This window comes from Mirounga angustirostris, unplaced genomic scaffold, assembly GCF_029215605.1.
Source record: "Mirounga angustirostris isolate CCGP_5_RB_7025 unplaced genomic scaffold, mMirAng1.0.hap1 SCAF_4, whole genome shotgun sequence".
NCBI lineage: Eukaryota > Metazoa > Chordata > Mammalia > Carnivora > Phocidae > Mirounga > Mirounga angustirostris.
In genome coordinates this window covers 140,176,584-140,197,142 of record NW_026991712.1, presented here as the reverse complement: position 1 = coordinate 140,197,142, position 20,559 = coordinate 140,176,584, and the positions used below count along the sequence as shown (strand labels likewise).

Sequence of the window (20,559 nt, the reverse complement as noted above, 5' to 3'; positions counted from 1 at the left end):
TTGCAGTTAGATGAAGATTGTGGGTTGGTATTGGAGGCAAAGAAAAGTGAGTGGATTCTGGGTGTTCTGGATGTTGAATCAGACTTGATTGATTAAATGTGGGAGCTGAGAAGAAAGAGTCATGAATAAATCTAGATTTTTGGCTTGAGCAATTAGGTGGATAGTGGTGCCATTTATTATAGTCTATTGAAGAATAGCTGTTCTTCAACAGGGAAGCAGAAATTAAGTTTATTTTAGGTTAAGTTTGAGGTGCATATTTTACATCCTTCTGGAATAGATTCTATTCATTTTTTTTAAGATTTATTTGAGAGAGAGAATGAGAGAGAGAGAGCATGAGAGGGGGGAGGGGCAGAGGGAGAAACAGACTCCCTGCTGAGCAGGGAGCCCAATGTGGGACTCGATCCCGGGACTGCAGGATCATCACCTGAGCTGAAGGCAGTCGCTTAACCAACTGAGCCACCCAGGCGCCAATTTTATTCATTTTTTAAAAATTTGCTTCTTGGGGCGCCTGGGTGGCTCAGTCCATGGAGCGTCCACCTTCGGCTCAGGTCGCGATCCCAGGGTCCTAGGATCGAGTCCGGCATCAGACTCCCTGCTCAGCAGTAAGCCTGCTTCTCCCTCTCCCTGCTGCTCCCACTGCTTTGCTCGCTCTCTCTCTCTGTCAAATAAATAAAATAAAAAATCTTTAAAAAGAAAAAGAAAAAGAAAAACTTGCTTTTTTTGCTTAATGTAGTGGCCATATTTTAATACATTCTTATTATACTTTTTTTTCCAACTGACAGATGATTTTCCAATGTTTTGCCAGTAAAAGAATACCAAAATAAAGATTATGAGAGTGTGTGTGTGAGAGAGAAATATTAGGTACTAGTGCTTTTATTTCTATAGCAAAGATTTCCCCCAAGTACACTTGCTGAATCATAAGCTATACAAGTTCAAAATTTTCACTTATATCGACCACTTGCTATCTGAAAAAATTATGGTGATAGGTAATGACTCCCTACCAATAGCCATTTGGCCAAAGCTTGCCAGCACTGGGTATTTTCATTCTAGTTAAGACCCAGGGTAGACAGAGGGGCCCCAGACCCATACTGTTTCTGTTCAAATCCTAGCATAACTATATTCTAGACACAGCGCCTTGGATAATACATTATCTCTTCTATCATCTCTTTACTTATCTGTAGAAGGGTAACAATAATTTCACCTCATAGGGTTGTTAAGATTAAATAAGAAATATATATCTTTGTGCCTGACACATGGTAGCTAAGAGTAAACACTAGTACTTAATTCTATGTGTTTATAGAATGTAATATAAATCTTTTGGAGGGAGTGGGGAGAATAAGAGGAGTCATTTTAGAATAATTTTTTCTATAGTATTGTTAGTAGTTATGAATATTCCCATCAAAATATCCCCTTGAAACTGAATTTTAAGGGGATGATTGAATCTTGATTCTACTATGTCAAACACTGTCTTAGAGGCCTTCAGAATGTGGTCTCATGTCCCACTTACATCCAGGCCTTTGAGAGACAGTATTATTATTTCCACATTGCAGAAGAGACTGGGTCTAGGGTGCCTGGGTGGCTCAGTTGGTTAAGCGACTGCCTTCGGCTCGGGTCATGATCCTGGAGTCCCAGGATCGAGTCCCACATCAGGCTCCCTGCCGAGCAGGGAGTCTGCTTCTCCCTCTGACCCTCCCCCCTCTCATGTGCTCTCTCTCTCTCTCAAATAAATAAATAAAATAAAATAAAAAAAAAGAAGAGACTGGGTCTAAAGAGGCTAAATAGTACGTCCATATGCCCAGAGGTAGTAGGTATGTTAGTCAGCATCAGCTTCTTCATCTGCACCTATGGGTGTCACCACCAAACACTCATAGACTTGTAAAGAGCAAAGGAAGTAATATATATAAAGCATTTAGTACAGCTCATAGTGCAAAATAAATGCTTAATGAATGTAAACTTTATTTCTTCAAATATTTAAGTATATTTAACTCAATTTTTAAAGTATACAATATTACCTACTGTTTTAACATTTTTTTTGTTTTTGTTTTCATATTTTTAATTGTGCTAACCACAGAAATGGGTTCTAATCATTCAGTGACCTGTAAAAAAATAAATCTTTTTAAATTACAATTGAATATGTGAATTGAATTATAAAGAGGGTTTTTTAGTTTTCCTCTGGACTGTCAACCTCCAACAGCTGCCCCCAAATGACGAGTGATACCCCTCCTCAGGGTGGTAGTCTGTGGGTATGCTCTGGCCCCATGTCCACTTCCTTATCCCTTCCCACTCGCCTGTGTGACCCTCTCACGAGGCCTTTTCCCTCCTCAGCCATTTCTAGTAAGTACTTAAGCATAACTCGTATCTGACATATTGCTGAAAGCACTAGCCCATTTAAATCATAACCAAATAATTAGAGCCATAGCATTATTAACTTGGGCCTGATAATAGTTCACATTGAATAGCACTATTATATACGAATGGGATCTCATATTCATTCCCTTATTGAGCAAATATTTATTGAGCCCTTACTATGTGTTGGGTACTGTTTTAGACATCAAGGACATGGCAGAGAACAAAATCACTTCATGAAGTCATGTGTGAGCAGAGTGAACAAGAGTGCTAATAGAGCATTGAACAAGAAGTCTGAAGATGTGGGTTCTTGTTTTAGCTCTGCCAGTTACCTAAGCATATGACCTTGTTAAGGTAGTGATCCTCTCCGAGTCTTGCTTTTTCTGTAAAGCCACATTCATAACCTCCCCTGTCTGTGTCAGCAGGTAGTTATGAGGATCACGCACTAAGTGTAGGTAAAAGTATTTTATAATCCATGTAGCTATATACATACATAAGGGATTGTTAGCATTTCTGTTGCTATATTCTTGGTAATTGTAATACTAGGGCAGCTGGTACAGTGATTAAGAACATAAGCTTAGAAGTTGGACAGATCCGAGTCCTAATATTTGTTCTTCCATTTACTAGCAGAGTGAATTTGAACCAGCTAAGCTCTATAAGCTTCCATTTCCTCACATTTAAAGGAGCACCCTTAAATGTGAGGAAATCTATGGATTTGTTGGAAGAATTGAATCATGTTTATAAAATGATTAGCATTATTCATGGCACACAGTAAGAACGCATTTTAGTTGTGATTATATTATTACAGCCCTCTAGCAAAACTCCCAGCCTCCAGCATCTTCCATTTCCAACAGTTACATACAAAACAGGATTTCTTACTATATTACTATATCTGTGCTCTTGCTAAAAAACGTTTTAAACCTCTTGCCTAGCAGATCTTTGTTTCGGGATTAGAATTAAGGCTTTGTATTAAACTCCCCAACCTCTACTAATCAGTTTCTTTTCTCATTAATGCATAATAAAGCACTAGACATTCTCCATGTATCTGTTGATCCCCACCTCCCCAAACACACACATATCTTGGTCTCTCCAATACTTATGTCTTTGTTCCTATTGTTTCTAACACCTGGGTTGCCTTTCCACTTCCTTTTTACTAATTCACAACTAATAATTCCTTGAAGAATTGTTTTTGAAAGACTCCTCCAAGTTTTATGACTCAAAATGAATAAATTAGGGGCACCTGAGTGCCTCAGTCAGTTAAGCCTCTGCCTTCAGTTCAGGTCATAATTCCAGGGTCCTGGGATCGAGCCCCATGTCAGCTCCCTGCTCAGCGGGGTGTCTGCTTCTCCCTCTGCCCCCCTCCACTCCTCTGCTCCTTCTCTCTGTCTCAAATAAATAAATAAAATCTTTTAAAAAATGAATAAAATAATGCCTAGCTCCTGGAATATAGTAAGTATTCAAATGTGAGATATTATTATGACCAACTTCATCCCACATCATTCCCTTCAGTAATCTTAACTCCCTTCATAGTTAAGTAATATTCATGGTTCATTTAAAAAACAAAAATTGTCCTTTGTGTGATGTCACCTGGGCCTTATAGAAAAGAAGGACCCATTTCTAAAGGAGTTTCTCAACTAGGATTATGTTGCTTGTAGTTCTCTCACTATCTCAACATTTTAAGAATGTATGACTGTAGAGAAAGACAATTATCATATGATCTCAGTGATATGTGGAATTTAAGAATCAAGGCAGAGGGTCATAGGGGAAAAGAGGAAAAAATGAAACAAGACAAAACCAGAGAGGGAGACAAACCATGAGAGACTCTTAATTATAGGAAACAAACAGGATTCCTGAAGGGGAGGGTGTGAGGGGAGGGGAGCTGGGTGATGGACACTGGGGGGTGGGATATGTGTTGTAATGAGCACTGGGTATTATATAAGACTGATGAATCACAGACCTGTACCCCTGAAATAATACATTATATGTTAATTAAAAAAATAGATATTTGACGGAGAATAAAAGGCTCCATTAAAAAAAAGAAGAAGAAGAATGTACAGCTATATGCACCACACTAAATTGCAGGCTTCTGGTGGGCTGAGCTTACTGTCTCCTTGACAACTGCATTCCCAGGGCCTAGCATATAGCACTTGCTTAATATTTGTTGAATCAGTGAATGGGGTGAACCATATTTAAGCTTTTCTGCTATGTCCTTGATGCTTCATTTCAATGTTGGATACTTCTTACTGATTTAATTTATTCTGCTAATTATCAAATACCCACTCTGTAGATCACATACATAGTCTCTTACCTCAAAGAACTTCTAGTCTTATAAGGAAAATAAGACATGTATATTACTAAAACAAGGTGTCCCAGGAGATAAAGCTTTAGGAGGATTTCAGAGAAGATGCATATTATTTCCTGATAAGAGAACAGCTATTTCTGATGGGTCGATTGGATTTTAAAATCAGACTATGGTTAGATAAGAATGTGGGAAGAGTACAAACAAAAACATGGAAATAGGAAAAATCAGGATGTGGAATGGGGAGAAGAATCGAAGGGTATGTAAAAGGGAGTAATAGAAGATGAGGTTTGAAAATTAAATTGAGGTCAAATGAGCAATGAAATGGTCCGATCAGTGCTCTACTTCAGGTAGCTTCGTCTAATAGCAACGTCAGGGATGTCTCGGAGAAGGAAACCCAATTAGGAAGCCACTGCTGTGGTCTTGTAAGAGGTGCTCAAGGCTCAAGTATACTTGGGTTGCAAGATATTTATTCCATTCCTCGACAAGGCAGGATGCATCTTTTTAGAATATCTTTATAGAAGCAAGCAACTTCATTTTTTCTTTTTCTCAGAAGTTGTGCTTTTTTGAATACTAAGTGAGATGAGGCAGGCCTCCTAAAGAATGGACAGGTTGATTACCCAGGGAGTGCCATTAGCATAATTCCCATTTTACCTTTAATTATGCACTGCCTTCCTGGAATTCTGAGTAGCCTAGAAAATATGCTTGTGATGGGGGTAGAAGAAAGAAATTTAATTTGTCACATCCAGTCAACATGACTTTGCAGAAAGAAATATTTGTGAATTTAGGCTGGCAATGAGATGAATAAATCATCCTGTGGTTTTTTTGGAAGAGAGCACTGGATTTGGGAAATACGGGGATGATAAAATTTAAACCAATATAAGTTTTTTATTAAAAAAAAAATTTTCAATTGTACCAAGGAGGTATAGTTGCTGTTTTTTTTTAATTTGCTTAGTAAAACCTTAAAAGGAAAATAGTTATATATACTAATATACTGTTTCATCATGGTTTTTTTTTTTAAGATTTTATTTATTTGGGAGAGAGTGTGAGCAAGAGTGAGAGAGAAGGAGCAGGAGGAGGGGCAGAGGGAGAGGGAGAAGCAGACTCCCCGCTGAGCAGGGAGCCAGATTCTGGGATCATGACCTGAGCCGACCAGGCTCCCCTGTTTCATCAGGTTAAATGAGGAAAGAGGGTAGGGAACAACACTATGGAGCATTTAACTGATCAGAAGTATGGCTTTTCCAGTCCGCAGTAACATCCTTAACTAATTTAGCTTTTATTGATAATCTGCTTTCTTTCTTTTTTAAGATTTATTTATTTATTTTGAGAGAGAGCGAGCAAAAGTGAGTGCAAGTGCAGGGACTGGAGCAGAGGGAGAGGCAGAAGCAGACTCCCCGCTGAGCACAGAGCCCACTGTGGGGCTCGATCCTAGGACCCTGAGATCGCGACCTGAGCTGAAACCAAGAGTCAGATGCTTAACCGACTGAGCACACAGGCGCTTTCAAATAAAAATATAAATTCCTGCTCAGTGGGGAGCCTGCTTTTCCCGTTCCCTCTGCTGTTCCCCTTGCTTGTGCTCTCTGGCTCTCTCCCTCTCTCTCTCTCAAATAAAATCTTAAAAAAAAAAAAAAAACATAAATTTCTGTTCTCAAGGTTCTCCCACTGTCTAGTTGGGGAAAACTATAGGTAAGTAGTGGGTATGAAAAATTAAGTAGTATAAAAATAAAAAGTATCATCACTTTATGTAGATTTTTGAGGAGCCCAGGGGAGGGAATTTGGAACTTACTGAAGGTTTGGAAGGGACTTCTCTGAGGATTGAAAAGCATTTCTTATCTTTTTTTTTTTTTTTTTTTTTTTGCTAAAGGCTCTGTTAGGCATACAGTCACGAATCTTGCTTTTCTTTTTATTCATCTTAAAAACATAATTCACCACAGAAGCTACTATCTGTGGTCTTTGAGGGGAAAGGTCATTGTCCTTGAGCAGCCTTGGCTGCACAGGCAGCTTTGGACAGGTGGTTTGAGGATCAGCAAGAAAGGAAGGGAACACCCAGCTACCCAAATTAGCTGAATCATCTTAGGTGTCACTGGGCCACCATCCATCAGCCAGATGGTCTTCAAACCACCATGATACAATTGTGCTTTGGAAGTCATGCTTGCTGACCTATTTTTCTCTTCCCATCCCTGACTGATTCCCCATTTCTAAGCTCCTGGTCAGCGGGGTATTTTCAAGGTTGCCTAACACATGTGAGCCATTCTGTTCTCAGAACAGAACCCCACATTGTTTCATTCTGTCCCTCATTTAAGCATGAAAAGCCTTCTATAAGTGGTAGCTCTCCTAGGAAAGCACATGCTTTATTGCTGACCTCTCTCAACTCTAACTTCCTTTTTTACCTGACTCCTCTCCATCTAGATTTTGACTTTAAACCCTCCTCTCTGGAACCATCTCAAACTAACCCAGTAACTAAAAACAGAGGAAAAGCTTTAGAAGGGGTTCATAGTAGAGTTATAAAGAGCATTGACTTTGAAATGAGAGAGACCTAGGATGAATATAAAGAAGGATCAGACAAAGGAAATCAAAGGAAATGAATGAGGCACAGATGTTGGATTCAAGGATCTTTCAGCCTCATTGGGAAGATCAATGCCGTACATATGTAATTAGGATACAAAGGAGATGGTAAGTGACATAGGAAGTTCAGATAAAACGTTAAGTGAGGTTAGAGAAAGAAGAGACATCTTCTAGCCAAGAAGGAAAGGATTTATGGAGTAAGTGACATTTGAGACTCAGCTTTGTGTGATAATTCTGTAGGTATAGATGTAAAGGGTATTCTTTTTTGTTTTTACTCAAATCTTTTTTTTTTTTTAAGATTTTATTTATTTATTTGAGAGAGAGAATGAGATAGAGAGAGAGCATGAGAAGGGGGAGGGCCAGAGAGAGAAGCAGACTCCCCGCCGAGCAGGGAGCCCGATGCGGGACTCGATCCCGGGACTCCAGGATCATGACCTGAGCCAAAGGCAGTGGCTTAACCAACTGAGCCACCCAGGCGCCCTGTTTTTACTCAAATCTTAAAAGATCTACAGCCCATTTGCAACCTTGACTGCCTTGCCCATGTTTTCTTACATTTTCAAAGTTGAAGCATCAAACAACTGGTTTCTCCCCGACTTCAGTATTCATTTTATAAAGACCAAGAAAACCTCACTTCTATACTCACATTGCTGAGAAATGTAAAAGATTCCTCTGACTTATTTACACGGCACTTTGCTTTCCCCAGGAAGATATATGCATAATTAGATGAATGACGTCAGCTGACCACCGTCCTGGTGAAAATCTCCTCTCATTTGGGATCAGAGGAGCTCCCTATGTGTTTGTTCTATAATTGAATGTGCTGCAGTTACAAACACTGACTGTCTCGAAGCCTGAAGCCTTGGTGGGATAGCATAGCCCCTCCCACACACACACGTAGGACGTCTTCAGGGCTCACCACAGCTAACAGAAGCAGACACACGAAATATTTGGGGCATTAAAGGTTTCCCACAAAGTACTGGTTTTTAAAAGCCACCTGAGTGGCTCAGGCGGTTATTCGTCTCAGGTCATGATCCTAGAGTCCCAGGATCGAGCCCCATGTTGGACTCTCTGCTCAGCGGGGAGTCTGCTACTCCCTCTCCCTCTGCTGCTCCCTCTACTTGTGCTCTCTCTCTCACACTCTATGAAATAAATAAAATCTTTTTAAAAAATAAAAATAAAAGCATAATTTGTTTCTTCTGAATTTTTCTGTCTCTGTAACTTACCCACTGTCTGAAATGCTGAAAATCTATATATTCTCTGGGTGCCTGGGTGGCTCAGTTGGTTAAGCGACTGCCTTCGGCTCGGGTCATGATCCTGGAGTCCCTGGATCAAGTCCCGCATCGGGCTCCCTGCTCAGCAGGGGGTCTGCTTCTCCCTCTGCCCTCTTCCCTCTCGTGCTCTCTGTCTCTCATTCTCTCTCAAATAAATAAATAAAATCTTTAAAAAAAAAAATCTATATTCTCAAGCTTAACTTCTGCATGTTTATTTTATATGGTGACTTCTTGGTTACCCAAAATTCACTGAGAGGAAGATGTTGTACCTAATGAAATTTTCTGGTTAACAAATGCTAAAACACTGTTTAAAAATTAATGATGATTTTTTTTTTTTAAAGATTGTGAATCCTGTTTTCTATAAGATTAGTTATCAACACTCAGTGCTAACAAGGAATAAAGAGAGAAAAGAAACAAGAGCATCATTTACTTAGGGCCTAGAGCATAGTTAACAAGAATGGGACCTTTGATGTCAGTCTTACTTAGCTTTGAATCCTAGGTTCGCCTCTCACTAGCTAGGCAAGTTCATTTAAAATGTATCATTTAAAATGTTCATTAAAAATGTTCATTAAGGGGGTGCCTGGGTGGCTCAGATGGTTAAGCATCTGCCTTCGGCTCAGGTCATGATCCCAGGGTCATGAGATCGAGTTCCGCATCGGGCTCCCTGCTCATCGGAGAGCCTACTTCTCCCTCTCCCTCTGCCTGCCGCTCTGCCTACTTGTGCTCTCTCTCTCTCTCTGTCAAATAAATAAAATCTTTAAAAAATAAATTAAAAATAATAAAAATGTTCATTAAAAAGTTCATTTAAAATGTATCATCTTCCTGGGGCGCCTGGGTGGCTCAGTCGTTAAGCATCTGCCTTCGGTTCAGGTCCTGATCCCAGAGTCCTGGGATCGAGCCCCACATCGGGCTCCCTGCTTGGCGGGAAGCCTGCTGCTTCCTCTCCCACTCCCCCTGCTTGTGTTCCCCTCTTGCTATGTATCTCTCTGTCAAATAAATAAAATCTTTAAAAGAAAATGTATCATCTTCCTATCCATGAATTGGAATGATACTGGTACGTACTCATACAGGGTTGTTAGAAAGACTACACTGAACGGGATGGATTAAGAACCTGTCTCAACAAAAAGCTGGAAACAAATTAACTGCACCTGGTGTTGTGCTAATAGACATTTTGCATGTTAATGTATTAATCTTCAAGGCAACCTGACGGGGTACTATTTTTAATCTGGTACTTTTATCTGTGCTTTAAAAATAAGTACTCAGAAAGAACCTTGCTGAAAGTCATATAGTTCTAATTTGCAAGTTGAGATTTGAACCTGGATCTGACCAATTTAATATCCATTCTTTTTTTTTCCTTAGGTTTTCTGTTTTGGTTTTGGTTTTTTTGGGTTTGGGGGTTTGTTTGTTTGTTTTAGTAATCTTTACACCCAGTGTAGGGCTTGAACTCATGACTCCGAGATCAAGAGTTGCATGCTCTTCTGACTGAGCCAGCCAGGTGCCCCTATGCTACTTTCTTTGTTAGATTTGATTTTCTTTTAGATATTTCTCATAGCTCCCCTTTATTTCTTAAACTTGCAATAATACATGCGAATTCTTCTGTAATTCAAACAGTATAGAAATAACTAATGCAACAATTCCCCATTCTTTAATCCTATTCCCCAGAAGTAAGCAATTTAAAAATTTCTCCTATATCCTGACAAATATTGTCCTGCATGCATATCTGTATATGTGTATATTTTATATCATTTTCTGAAAATTATTTAAACCTACATTCTTTCAGTGGCATGTAAAAATTCCTTTCTCTACATTATCAGTACTGAATTTCTTTCTTTTCTCTTGTCCATTCAATAGATGAAAGAACACAAAGGGGTGCTTGGGTGGCTCAGTCGGTTAAGCGTCTGCCTTCGGCTCAGGTCATGGTCCCAGTGTCCTGGGATCAAGCCCCGCATCGGGCTCCCTACTGCGCGGGAAGCCTGCTTCTCCCTCTCCCACTTCCCCTGCTTGTGTTCCCTCTCTTGCTGTGTCTCTCTGTCAAATAAATAAATAAAATCTTAAAAAAAAAAAAGAAAGAAAGAACACTATATCTTTACTTCAGTTTGCACTATTTTAAGTTACAAGGTTGAGGTTGAATGTCCCAAAATCTAGACTATTTTCTCTCCAAACAGTCCCCACCAAATTTGTAGTAATCCCAAAATGGTGGTGTTCTAATATAAAAATCCAAATAAATACAATGTAGATACTCCATGTATCATCCTTATTCTCCCCTATGTGCCCTGAGAAAGTAAATAAACTTCTGGTTAATTAAATATAACATTTAATATGTTACAATTCAACTGAGATACTGAATGTGTATTGGAATTTTATTTATTTTTTAAAGATTTATTTACTTATTTGAGAGAGAACGCCCACATGCAAGCTGGGGGAGGGACACAGAGAGAGGATCTCAAGCAGACTCCTCCCCACTGAGCATGGAGCCCTTCACAGGGCTTGATCCCAGGACTCTGAAATCATGAGCCAAAATCAAGAGTCAGACACTTAACCGACTGGGCGACCCAGGAGCCCCTGTTTTGGAATTCCAATGGGGTTAATTCTTATGTCTCATTTATATTAAATAAATTTTTTTATTAAAGATTTTTATTTATTTATTTATTTGAGAGAGAGAATGAGAGAGAGAGAGCATGAGAGGGGGGAGGGTCAGAGGGAGAAGCAGACTCCCTGCCGAGCAGGGAGCCCGATGCGGGACTCGATCCCGGGACTCCAGGATCATGACCTGAGCCAAAGGCAGTTGCTTAACCAACTGAGCCACCCAGGCGCCCTAAATAAATGTTTTTAGAATTCTGCAGAAAATAACCATCAAGAAAACAACTGTTCCATTCATTGGTTCAACCAGGATTTGTCCAGTGTTTTCCATGTACCAGACATAGTGTTAGGTACTTGAGTTTCAGAGATAAACAGGATAAATACAGTCTCTTACCTCAAGTAGTTTAATCTTGCACAGAAGATAAATAAGCATGTCAGAAAGTTTTGGCTAGAGGGAATAGAAGAGCTAACTGGCTGAAACAAGTAAATTTATGAGCTCTCATGTGAAGGCTGCTAAGAATAAGACTGTACTTCAGGTCAGGTTGATGCAATGGCCCACTTTAGCCATCAGAGTCCACTTTTTCCATCTCCAACTTTGCTCATGTGGGAGGTAGGGGATCTTCTTGTGGTTCTTTTAAGACCAAGGAGGAACTGGGACACCTGGCTGGCTCAGTCTGTGGAGCATGCAACTCTTGATCTAGGGATTGTGAGTTCACGCCCCACCTTGGGTATAGAGATTACTTAAAAAATAAAAATCTTTAGAAAAAAAAAAAAAGACCAAAGAAGAACTTTTCTAGAAGTCTTTGTGTCTCATTGAGCAGAACTGGATCGCATATCCACTCCTGGCAAAGTCATTGGCAAAAAGATTGGGATTAACCATAAGATAATCAGGCCCAACTTTGGAACAGAGAATAGGCATCAGCTTTTTCTAAGGCATATCTATCTGTAAGCAGCAGGGACAGATCCGGGGGGTGGTGGTTAGGGGCAGAGGTTTTGGGGATGACCTTCTAGTGCAAAGAAGGAAAATAGGAATGGCCACTAGAGAGGAAACAGTATCAACAACAATAATAAAACAAGCTATTGTGGTTGAGTATCTATATAGTTCTGGGCAGTGTGAGTGAAGAATAACATCTTTACCATTTTCTTCTTAATGTCCCATAGGATCAGAGCGGTACTGAACCTGTTAGCAGTGAGGAAGATGGCAGTCTCGAAGTTGGTATTAAACAGTTGCCTGAAAATGAAAGCTCCAAACTGGTAAGAATCTTGGGTGTTTTTCAGCCAATGTTCTTTTTTAAGAGTGTATGATTTATATTTTGTACAACCATGGAAAGTTGTACAAAATTTGTGTTGTGTTTGCTTCTCTAGGAATCTTTATCTCTAAGCTAGGAGAAGCTTTTCTATATGGAGTGACCCATTAATTCCAATGAATAGCATATTCTCCTATTTTCTTCACACTTGAATTATGCTGTCTGGGACAAAAGAAGTAATTTCTCTTTTAATCTTGTTTAATATTGGGCTTCTTTAAGGCTAGGGCTATCCTCAATTAGTCCCTAAAGGCACAGAAAAAGATGTTAAATGTATTCCATTGATTCATAGTAAAAGATGGTTAAACTCACCCAGGGGCTGGAGCATTAGAAGAGAGTCAGGTTTGTTTGTTTAAGTTTATTATTATTATTATTATTATTATTATTATTATTATTATTATTATTATTATTATTATTTAGTAATCTCTACATCCAGCATGGGGTTCAAACTCACAACTCAGAGATCAGGAGTCACATATTCTTCCAACTGATCCAGCTAGCTGCCCTAAAGAGAGTCAGTTTTAGAGAACCCTCCCTCCTTATATATTTTAATGCTTGATATTTTATTTCATGTTTATTGAACTTCTACCAGGTACTGTGCTACATGCTACATTAATTTCCTCATCCTTATAGTGCAGGTGGCAATACCTTGGTTTTACACACGATGAAACCAAAGGCTGATGATGTTCACTAACTTGCCAGAGGCCACTCACTAGAATGTAGTAGACTTGGAGATTCACCTTCATTCAGTCTGACTCCTGTGCTTTCATTCACAATCCATCTTTTTTTGTTTTGCAGCCTTGTACTTACAGGGTTAGACTCCAAATTCTAGAAAGAAATGTGGGCTTTTTCTCTCCATTTCAAAATGTCTTACAAATCTCAAAGAATTATCACTTGGGAGGGTCACCCTGATTTTGTGGCAGCACAGAGTTGTTCATTTTACTTCAGAGAGTTAGAGAAATCATTTATCTTCTTTCAACTTTTAGAAAATGTATATTGGGACTGTCTTAGATTCTGTGTCCTAGAAAAGAAACGGATTCTTTCAGGCTGAAGGGAAAGGACATTTCAGCAAAAGTGGAAATGACAATAGGCTACTCCTGGGCAAATTATAAATGGGACCCAAGAACCCTGGCGTCAAGAACACTGGGACTAACAGACTGTGACCACTGTTCTTGAACAAGATGTTCCAAGACAATATGTTTCTTAAAAGACAAACAGCATATTTGCACTGGAAGGGGAGTGAGTAACATCAACAAAGTTTGAACTCAAAGCTCCTTCATTTAAAAACACTATTGGGCGCCTGGGTGGCTCAGTTGGTTAAGCGACTGCCTTCGGCTCAGGTCATGATCCTGGAGTCCCTGGATCGAGTCCCGCATCGGGCTCCCTGCTCGGCAGGGAGTCTGCTTCTCCCTCTGACCCTCCCCACTCTCATGTACTCGCTCTCTCTCATTCTCTCTCTCTCTCAAATAAATAAATAAATAAATAAATAAAAAACACTATTATGTATCTCCATAGATAGGTTAGGGAAAAGTCTTGTAAAGCAACAGGGTTTTGTAAGTAGGCGCCTCCAACCCAATCCACAGAGGCAATGGTAAGAAGGGTGAGAACACTTCCCTGCTTGCCAGAAGAGTCTGGTAGTCCAAAGAGATTCCCTTGTAGGCTGCGGGCAACCGCCATGCATTATCCACTTGCTGTTCCCAAGAAAGCAATGCCAGTGATGGGGCTCCAAGTGTCAAGACAACTGAAGGGTCCCACCCTCAAGCAGAGGACCTGAAGGGCTGAGGGTACTTTTTTTTTTTAAAGAGTTTATTTAGGGCGCCTGGGTGGCTCAGTTGGTTAAGCGACTGCCTTCGGCTCAGGTCATGATCCTGGAGTCCTGGGATCGAGTCCCGCATCGGGCTCCCTGCTCGGCGGGGAGTCTGCTTCTCCCTCTGATCCTCCCCCTCTCATGCTTTCTGTCTCCCATTCTCTCTCAGATAAATAAATACAATCTTTAAAAAATAATAATAATAATAATAAAAAATAAAGAGTTTATTTATTTATTCATGAGAGACAGAGAGAGAGAGAGAGAAGCAGAGGGAGAACCAGGCTCCCAAGGAGCAGGGAGCCTGACGCGGGACTCGATCCCAGGACCCTGGGATCATGACCTGAGCTGAAGGCAGACGCTTAACCGTCTGAGCCACCCAGGCGCCCCTGAGGGTAATTTTTAGATACTGTTTTATCTGCATTTCACCAAGATGGAAGCCTTCCCCATACCCACTGACTGCTCCCTCTTTCTATTTCCCTCGCCTCCTCACCTCCCTCTCTTTTTAGTATTACAATTCTTTCTGTTTCCAGTAGGATCTGTGCATGGTCTAGTTGAGGGAGGAAAGACAGCCTAAGTTTAAACAACTTTTATAGCATAAATACAAATGGCCTACCATAAAACATTAGTCAGGAGTGTCTTGGATGAGTTACTTGACCTCACCAACCCACAGTTTTCTCACCTGATGAAGAACAGTAATCAGGATGTTAGGAGGAAACAAACGGGTTATAAGGTATAAATCACATAGTAGAGTATAAGGCAAACAGTTGGTGTTTAGCAAGTTCATTCATTAATTCAGCAAATACTTGCTGAATGCCACTGTGTCCCAGGCACTAGAGATACAACAGAGAACAAAATGTAGAAAAATGCCTGCTCTCAGCGCACCTGGGTGGCATGATTGGTTAAGCATCTGACTCTTGATTTTGGCTCAGGTCATGATCTCAGGGTTGGGAGCTCAAGCCCCACAGAGCCCCACATCGCGCTCTGCGCTGAGACTCACTCTTCCCTCTGCCCATCCCCCCCTTTCCTCCCCCCCGATAAATAGAACAATTTGGGGGGGTTATGCCTGCTCTCATGGAGGCTCTCTTCAGGTTGAGTAGGAGGAGGAGGATAGATAACAAATTAGCAAAATATTAGTTTGGATCATAAGAACTTGCTATTTTTGTAGGTGAGAATTTCATATGGTGCAACCTAACATGTTATCTTGTTATAAAGTATTAATAACTGTTAATTGTCACTAGTTATTATGGTTATTTCTATTATAAGATTGGTGCAAGAGTTGCTACACCATCCTAGGATTGTTGCCCAATGCATCTTTTTTTTTTTTTTTTTTAAGATTTTATTTATTTGATAGAGAGAGACACAGTGAGAGAGGGAACGCAAGCAGGGGGAATGGGAGAGGGAGAAGCAGGCTTCCTGCTGAGCAGGGAGCCTGATGCAGGGCTCCATCCCAGGACCCTGGGACCATGACCTGAGCCAAAGGCAGACGCTTAATGACTGAGCCACCCAGGCGCCCCACCCAATGCATCTTGTCAGAGGATGGCATGTGATCTGTATGGGTCTTGACTCTTCTATTTATGTCAAGACAGTTGGAAACACTAAGCCCTAACCCTCTAAAAGTTGCTTCCTTGCTTCTTATGGGGACATATGTCTGTCTTATCAGTCACTATGCTGGCCCCTGCTGGAGTGACCAGGAGAAACACCAGCCTTGCTCTTCAGCAGTTGAACCTCTAGAACCAGTGAGGATAATAGAATTTGTATCTGGAATATCATACATGCAGAAGTATATTAGAGAAAAAAAACACTATGTTGCATGTGTTCAAAAGTGGAAGGAAGACCATCTCATACAGGGATTAAGGAAGGTTTCTTAGAATCATGGCCTTTTAGGTAAACCTTTAAAGATGAGAAGACAGGGGCGCCTGGGTGGCTCAGTCATTAAGCGTCTGCCTTCAGCTCAGATCATGATCCCAGGCTCCTGGGATCGAGCCCCGCATCGGGCTCCCTGCTCAGCACGAAGCCTGTTTCTCCCTCTCCCGCTCCCCCTGCTTGTGTCCCCTCCCTCGCTGTGTCTCTCTCTGTCAAATAAATAAAATCTTTTTTTTAAATAAATAAAATCTTAAATAAATAAATAAATAAAGATGAGAAGACAATTGACTGGTGAGGTTGGCCTAGATAAGAGATTTACCAGCTCTATCGGTCTGGATTATGGAGTAGCGAGTAAGTGTTGGGTTTTTGTAGGGAAACAATGGGCAATATAATTTGAACAGTAGACTCAAAGAATATGCTGTGAATTATAGATGAATTTATTCATCTTTATGTGCTCAGTGCTCAATCAGTATCTCAGTAGCTACATGGATACGTGGTAGACACAAGGTGCTACCTATGAAAAACTGTACTTCAGAGAGCTATTAAATTCTTCAAGACTACCTGTTTTCAGAGCTAAGACTAAGCCATGGGTCAGCGTGTTGCAGGACTGTTTCCACTGTTCAATTATGGTTGGCTTTGGCCCATATCTCAGTAGTCCCCAGATTAACAGCCAAGGGGTTTACAATAACTTCAGTAGGTATTGGATTTCTCTAAAATATTTTTAAAGGGAGAATAACTTGTTTTTAGACAACTGATCAGATGATGGTTTGTGAAACATAGATCTCAATTGTGAGAGACTGGAGGCAGGGAAGTGTCTGGAATCTATTTCAGAAGTCTAGGTGAGAGCCTGTTAAGACTATTTTTTAAGCGCTTTGAAAGAAACTTTTAAAAAGCTATCTGCACAGAGCTTTGCGATTTGCAAAACAAAGTGTCATCTCATTAGCTTAATTTTTAATATCTAAATTTTTTCTGAAATGATACTTTGTGATCTTATTCAATTTTATTCCCCAAAATAACCCTATGTAAAAAGTAGGGCAGGAATTATTTATCCCAGACTTACAGATAAGACCTTAATCTGCTTCGTGAAAGATCACAAAACAGGAAATTGGAAGAGCTGGGGCTTATCCTGAGGGGTCTTTGACTCCCTGGTATCTTGACATAGAAGGTCATGAATCCTTAAAGTAATTTTCTTAATCTTTTTGATATCAAGCTATGTTTTTTGTTTGTTTGTTTTTTAAAGATTTCATTTACTCATTTGAGAGAAAGTGAGAGCGAGAGAGAGCGTAAGACGGGGGAGAGGCAGATGGAGAGGGAGAAGCAAACTCCCCACTGAGCAAGGAGCCCAATGTAGGACTCGATCCCAGGACCCTGGGATCATGACCTGAGCCAAAGGCAGATGCTTAACCGACTGAGCCACCCAGGTGCCTTTCAACCTATGTTTTTAACATGTTGAGAATATCTGCGTTAGTATAATACGCTCTTTTGAGGCAGTATAAATTATCAAGAGTACAAACATTGGAGCCAGACTACTTGGATTCAAATCCTGACTCTACCATTGACTAGCAATATAATCTTAGGTACATAACCTTTCTCTGCCTCAGTTTCTACATCTATAAAATGGGAGAAAGAAGCCACAGTTGTGAGAACTGAGGAGGGGCCAGCTATACAGTACTATGCAGAACCATGCCAAAGTGCACTGGAATCTCTGTACAAGGGTGAGTTGTTGTTAATAATGATGATGCTCTTATTCTGATTAAAACATTTAGTGTTAACCACATAAGGATTAGCTGTTGTGAGCAGAGCATTACAGTGTACTTAGAAAATCGAAGTGAATTTTTCAAACTGAAAAATGCAAACGCTGATCATAATAGGCAGTATTTATTGAACGCCTATGTGCTAGATATTATTCTTAACTCATTTACGTAACAGTCCTATGAGGTTAGTCCTAGTATTATCCCCATTTAAGAGATGAGGAAACAGAAGCACTGAGACATTAAATAATCACTCAGTCGGGGGCACCTGGGTGGCTCAGTCAGTTGAGTATCCGACTCTTAGTTTCGGCTCAGGTCATGATCTCGGGGTCCTGGGATCAAGCTCTGGGTCGGGGGCTCCATGCTCAGAGGGAAGTCTGTTTAAAAATTCTCTCCCTCTGCCCCTCCCCTCCTCAAATAAATAAATAAATCTTAAATGAAATAAGCAAATAAATAAATAATCACCCGGTGAAGCCTAGATCCAGGTCCATGCACTGAAGCTAGTCTCTAAATCTCTACGCCTTTCAGAGAGATACAGACTTAAACCTGAAGTCAAAGGACAACAAGAAAGTTACATTGGGATCTGAACTTCATGATTTTCATTCCCTTTTGTCTAAATTTTGAACTTCCATAGAGAAAATTGGGACATAGAAACAGATAAACAGATAAAGATACAGAAATTCACCTTTTACTTTGGCAAGTAAAAGACTCTGTAACTTTATACAGACCTCCAAACAGACGTGTCATAAAATGAGGGAAGTTAAAGTTTTTTGAGAAGCTGACCTGTTAGTCATTTTCATACTGGTTATCTTATTTAATCCAATGAAGCACATATTATTGGCCCTACTTTACTGACATGGTACTGAGGCTGAGAGGTGGCAAGTATGTTCCTAAGGCCCGTGGTATGGCTGGGATTCAAACCCAGTTCTTTTTGCCCCAAAAGCCTACCTTGTCCTTGTTGTATAGTTCACATAGACAGCCTTTCTGGAATATCAGAAATACCACTGTGTGGTCTATTTGTCCACACAACAAATATTAATCGAGTATGTCTTGCTGTGTGCAGAAGATTCAGTGAAGAGGACAACTACTAGCATTTCTTAAAGAGCTTGAGATGTTTGAGGACACATGTTCACAAAGCTTGCTTCTTTAGAAAAGAAAGAGATAGTACTGTTTTCTTCTAAGTAGCTAACCTCTGTTCTTGCTACCACCTTGGGATCTCTAACCCTGTCAAATACCATAATTTCCTGCTTTGATGTAAAACCAGTTTACTTCTTCTTTTGTTCTTGTCTCCTTCTCCATGCTGTTACAGGTATTAATAGACAGTAAAATCATTTTAAAGTAACTAGCTTACAACAAAATAAAAAGACAAATCAATTAAAACGTGGGTAAGGATCTGAATAGGCATTTCTCTAAAGATATACAAATGGCCAATAAGCACATGAAAAGATGTCCAACCTCATTAACCATTAGGGAATTAAATGCACATCAAAACCACAATGCAATACCACTTTACACCTATTAGGAGGACCATAATCAGAAAGACAGATAATAGCAAGCGCTGCAGGGATGTGGAGTGGTTGGAACTCTCATACATTGCTAGTGGGAATATAAAATAGTATCTCCAGTTGCAAAAATAGTTGGCAGTTCTTCACAATATTCAGCATAATTATACAGTATCATAATTTCATTCCTAGGTATACACCCAAGAGGAATGAAAGCATACCTGCACAAAAACTTGTACACCAATGTTCATAGCAACATTATTCATAATAGCCCCAAAATGGAAACAGCCTACATGTCCACCAACTGATGAATGTATAAATAAAATGTGGTACATTATTCAAAGGAATAAAAGATAATGAAGTACTGATACATGATGCTACACCCACATACTGTGTGTGTGAAATGTCAAGAGGAGGCATACCTGTCAAGACAGAAAATAGATGAGTGGTTGCCTGTGGCTGGGGGTGTGGGCGGGGAGTGGGAGTGACCCTAATGGGTATAGGATTTCTTTTTGAGGTTATGAAAAAGTTCTCAACTTAGATTGTGAAGATATTTGTACAACTCTGAATGTGTAAACCATTGTATTGTAAACTTGAGATGGAGGCATTTTGTGGTATGTTAATTATATCTCAATAAAAATATTTTTTAAAAAACAAGAGCAAGAGAAGAAAGAGAAGTAAGAATATAGATAATCCACAAAGTGAAGTCAAATGAGCAATGTTGAGATAACCTCTAGAAATTCTGCCAATCTGTTAAATAATTACAACATGATCCTATGCATGGAACTTTTAGCGTATAGTCTTTCCACCTTTTGGGATATTTTGCCAGTGTTCAATAATCCCTGGTAGAAAAGGCCCAGATTCTTTGTCAGTCTTATAAATTCTTACACTCTGCCTGTCTCTGCCTTCTGTGCTAGAGCCTAGGAAGATACCATTGATGGTAAACAAAGTCTCTCTTCCTGTGTTATTCAGTCTTCATGGGAGATGAACATCATTCAAATAATGTCACAAATAGATTGAAGTCTCAACTTTGATCAAAGCTAAGAACCAGAGGTGCTTGGTTTTAAGGGAGCATGTAAGAGGGGGATTTGATGTAGTCAGGGAGGGCTTTCCCAGGGAAGTGAACTGAGATGGGAAGGAGAAGCTGATGCGACTGGGAATGTGGCAAAGAAGAAAGAAGGAAGGGTTCTAGGTGATGTGTGAGCCTTGAGGGGAGTCAGGTGACCTGAAGGTGGGAGAGTGCATGGTTGGCAGCACGGGTGAGCTGGACACCA

The 20,559-nt window shown here is 40.1% G+C and overlaps 1 protein-coding gene across 8 annotated transcripts in view; it reads left to right on the top strand.

The window, feature by feature from the left end:
* PATJ (PATJ crumbs cell polarity complex component) overlaps positions 1–20,559 on the top strand; it is a 352,466-nt gene that overhangs the window by 247,488 nt on the left and 84,419 nt on the right. For all 8 annotated transcript variants that reach the window (XM_045897546.3, XM_045897547.3, XM_045897545.3 and 5 more), the window contains one exon: positions 12,220–12,312. In XM_045897546.3, coding sequence (XP_045753502.2) covers positions 12,220–12,312 — 93 coding nt within the window. The remainder of the gene's footprint in view (positions 1–12,219; positions 12,313–20,559) is intronic.